The 4,310-nt window shown below is 41.2% G+C and overlaps 1 protein-coding gene across 1 annotated transcript; it reads left to right on the forward strand.

The window, feature by feature from the left end:
* Positions 1-1,445: 1,445 nt before the first annotated feature.
* Positions 1,446-2,956, forward strand: TPRG1L (tumor protein p63 regulated 1 like; the record flags this gene model as incomplete). Its single annotated transcript, XM_010168106.2, has 3 exons — positions 1,446-1,666; positions 1,846-1,999; positions 2,726-2,956. Coding segments are annotated over 3 exons (570 nt in total), but the record flags the coding sequence as incomplete, so codon positions are not given.
* Positions 2,957-4,310: the final 1,354 nt, after the last annotated feature.

Raw genomic sequence — 4,310 nt, forward strand, 5'->3', positions numbered from 1 at the left:
AAGGGTGGTGAAACCCTGGCCCAGACTGCCCAGAGAGGTGGTAGAAGCCCCATCCCCGGAAACATCCAAGGTCAGGTTGGACCTGAGCAACCTGATGTGGTTGAAGATGTCCCTGCTCTGCAGAGGGTTGGACTGGATGGTCTTCAAAGGTCCCTTCAACCCAAACCATTCTGTGATTCTATGATCAATGTTAATGTTTGCAAAGTGGACAGAGACACCGTGAAGCAGCCCCAGTTGGCTGTTATCACATCCCTATTTCTGTATAATCCAACCCACCAAAGGATTTAACTGAAAGCTCCAGGTTAACTCATTACAAAATGCAGTAAAATACAGAATCCACTCGTACACCAAACCCACGAACGTAGCTTTAAAACTACTGAATCAGAAGCTGTGCCTGTGCACAGTCACAGGCCGTTAGACCCTATAATGCACCAGTGAACGAAATGGAATCTGACAATTTGCAGTGTATCTGGTCTGGGGGACAGGAGCAAAACATGAGCCAAGCATGCCTGCTTCTTTGGGACAAATGCTTGGCCAGATTTGCAAGCCCTGAGTGTTCCTTGGGGTGAGCAGAAGGCAGGGCTGGTTTTGGTCCTTTCACCCTGGCACAAAGGGCGTGGGCAGGGAGAGGCGGAGGTAGAAACACTCCAGTCCATTGCCTGGTGCTGCTGTTTGCACTTACCTGTACACAACAAGGACACCTTTGGTCTCATCAGCTTTACGTCGGTGTTCCTGTTGAAACAATAGACAATTTTTAATTTTTGTAAGGAAAGGCAATTCAAGCAGTACAGCTAAAAATAAGCTGTAGCAGATTTTAAAGGTGCTAGTTTAAAAGCTGAGCTCATTACCCTTAGAGTGAAAATATGATCTCCTCTGGGATTGCCCTAATGATGAAATAGTATTATAGCTGTGATGGTTCAACAATGAAGTGTGGCAAAACAGTCAGGGAAAGGAGGATCTTTTATTTATGAAATTTGAAGAAACTGACAAGTTTTTCAACGTACAGACTGCACTTATGGAGGAAAATACTAAGTCAGACCACATAGTTAAATAAAACTATTTCTCTCCCCTGAACATGCACCAATGCAGTTAATAATTTAGCAAATATGGCAACACACTAACAGCACAGTATTAAACACTCACTAGGAGAGGTGTTGGAGACTCATCTGCCCCATTAAGTAGCATTTGGACTAGATGATCTCCAGAGGTCCCTCCAACCCCTACCCCTGTGATTCCGTGATTTGTTCTCAAACAACAGGAGACAGCACTAGTGCACTCTCTCTCTTTCTCAAGATCTTCAGACTTACTCTGATTTTCTTAACATTTTCCTATGTTGTAACATGACCACGTTGTGACATTCAGCCTCTTACCAGACTCGCTGATTCACAGCAAAGGCCATAATGGAAAACAGAGCATTACTAAACGAAGCTGTGAAGTGTTGCTAGCCAGTAATCAAAACTGCTAAAGCTCAGTGGTGGTATCTTACCAGAATTGATCACTGGAACAATGAGAAGGAACGTCTCGTTCTCATCACGGATTGGTCCCTCCTGATCTGCAAATACAACTTCATCAGCCTGCAGTGCCAGCACGTGACGAGGATAGCCCTCAGCGCGGTCGATACCATCTCTGTAGGCGAGTTTGAGTTCCCACCTAAATCTCTGAACAGGTAAGTTCACATGGTAATACTGTCATGTTTTCTACTGTTCTAGAGGAAAAACTTACTATCCAACTTACATTTCAGCTTCCAGTCTTAAGTAGGTCTTTTTGAGACGGAACATTTCTAATTAAGCTTGCCTCAAAGACTCAAAAGTTTTACCATATTAATTCTGCTGTCTCAAATACCAGGCGAGAAGGTATCGGTATTCGAATTCAGTGGGACAAGCAAAGTCGTGCCTCCTTCATAAACAGATGGAACCCATGGTCCACAAACATCCCGTACGTCACCTTCACCGAACACCCCATGGCAGATGCCGATGAGAAGATTGCATCCCTTTGTCTTGTAAGGACATCACCTCTCCTATTCTAGATGACTTGTTGATCTCATAGGTTAGATTATTTTCAAATGATAGAGCAGTTAAAACAAGTAGAAGCAGTTAAATCAAAGAGACAGAACTTAGAGCTGGAAGCTACATTTCCCCATTCTCCAAAATTTGACTTGCAGGGCAGCACAACTCTCAGTTTTTCCCATAAATGGTTTATACAAGAAGGAAGCTGAAACCTCCTAAAATGCAGAGTCCCGCAAAACCCCAAAGAAAATGGATCTTGGTGCTATTCCTGCTCTTGCTTACCTGACAGGCCAATGCCTGACTTTTCATCTAGGACTGCCAGCTAACTAAACAGTTTAATTGCTGACTGTAAACCTTCCCTTAGGTGGTTCTCAGTTTTTCTTTCAATAGTTGCTTTCCTCCTTAAAAACAGAACACAGTGGTAAGTTCAACGCATCGGTGATAAGGGCAGAACTACAGACAGAAATAAACAATATTAGTCACTGATAAATCTTTACACATCTAGCCCATGTGTTTAAGTTACACATAAATAGTGTCCTGGGATGAAGTTAACTGTATCATTAAGGTTAAATGTCAGAATGTAAAGTTTATGACAGCACAACATCCATAACCACTACAGCTTTAGTGCTAACCCTTCACAATTCAACATCAGCAGCTGCTTGCATAACAATTTTCAAAACAATGGAAAAACATCAAGGCGATTTTTTTTTTTCTTTCAGTTGGAAAACTTCAAAACTCAGCTAATTCAAGCTGTGAAGAAAGCCCATAAGGAGTGTCCGTTGCCAGGAATGGCTAATGGCGTGCTAGTGCTGGAGCGTCCTCTTCTCATCGAGACATACCTGGGATTGATGTCCTTCATCAACAACGAGGCCAAACTTGGCTACTCCATGACAAGAGGCAAAATTGGATTTTAAAATTCACAGAATCATTGCATTTAATCTTTTCAAGGGAAATGGATTTGATATTGGTCTGCTGGGGAGAGCACACTGTGTGGCAGAATACTCGATAATCAACCTGAAGAAGTCAGGGGAACGAAAGGGGGTGGCCAGAGATCTAACGCTTCACGGGAGGCCCTGGTTGTTATGGTCAGGTCAGATTAATCTGAAGCCAACACAACATAGTGTCATTCTTGTATTTTGTGTCTAATTTACAGTTCTTACACAGGGCTAGTGAGCAGCACTATTTTCCATTTCTAACTACATGTTCTTCCCTGTTAATTAAGTGCAATTGGTATCTGCTACAAACTGCGCACAAGTATCCAAGATACAGTAGAGCGTTCGTGCCGTATTACAGTTGTGCCCCTATCTATGGTGTCAAATCATGTAGCGTACTTGGGATTGATTTGTATTGTTTAAAGAGGTTTTAGTGTCCACAATTACAGTAATCTTAGCATTCTGATTAATGCCTGTTAAGGATTTTGAAAGCTGTGTCAGTCATTCTTTAGCAAAACAGAGTCAGCACATGTTCAAGCTGTACCGATACATCTGCTCAGCGGCAGTGTACGTGAACTGTTCCTTTGGAAACTGAAGTCTGTGGCTGAATATGCATTTCTTAGCTTTTTCTAAAAAAATCTCCCTAAGAACCAAGTCTAACTTCCTAGTTTTTTATGTATGTTTTCTTGCTGCAGCCACAGAATAAAGACTCGTTTGAGAGAATATTGCCAAAAGCTTCACAAACACATTTGCCTTCAAAGCTATTATTTATAAAACTGAAAAGGAATTTTATTTTTATTAGATTTATATTCTTATCAGTTTTTCTTAAATCTACTCTAGTTTGGGACAGCAGCCATGCAGGACTTTTTAATGGAGACAGATAAAACTTTAAGCACTGTACATCAATCTTGATTTATACATTCTTGCACTTAACCTCATACAAATGTCCAGTAATGAAATTCAGAAGCAGCATGAGAGACACTACAACTGAAATTGCTCCCGAGGTTGCTCTAACAAGCTTTGCCATTGTGCTTGACCTTCTCTACGTGCCATTTTATCAGAGCAATTAGCTGCACAACTACAATGCTGAATAAATGCTGTGCTGCAGTGGTGTTTTTTTGAACTTAAAGTAGATATGTGTTTATGTAAAGCTGAAATCACAATGGAGCGCAACAAGTTGCATGTCCCTCTCAATACCCTTTTATTTAATTTTTATTAATCTTGCAGTAAAGTTAAATTTCAAATCAATTTGTTCTTTGTTTTGTTTTTTTTATGGGGACTAAGGCTGTGAAATTAAGTAGCAAAAGAAAAAAACATACAATAAATTCCTAAAGGGTGGGCTCCCTGTGAAGAATAGAGTGGCTGGGTCCTC

The sequence above is a fragment of the Antrostomus carolinensis genome, unplaced genomic scaffold (assembly GCF_000700745.2).
Source record: "Antrostomus carolinensis isolate BGI_N321 unplaced genomic scaffold, ASM70074v2 scaffold4360, whole genome shotgun sequence".
Classification (NCBI taxonomy): domain Eukaryota; kingdom Metazoa; phylum Chordata; class Aves; order Caprimulgiformes; family Caprimulgidae; genus Antrostomus; species Antrostomus carolinensis.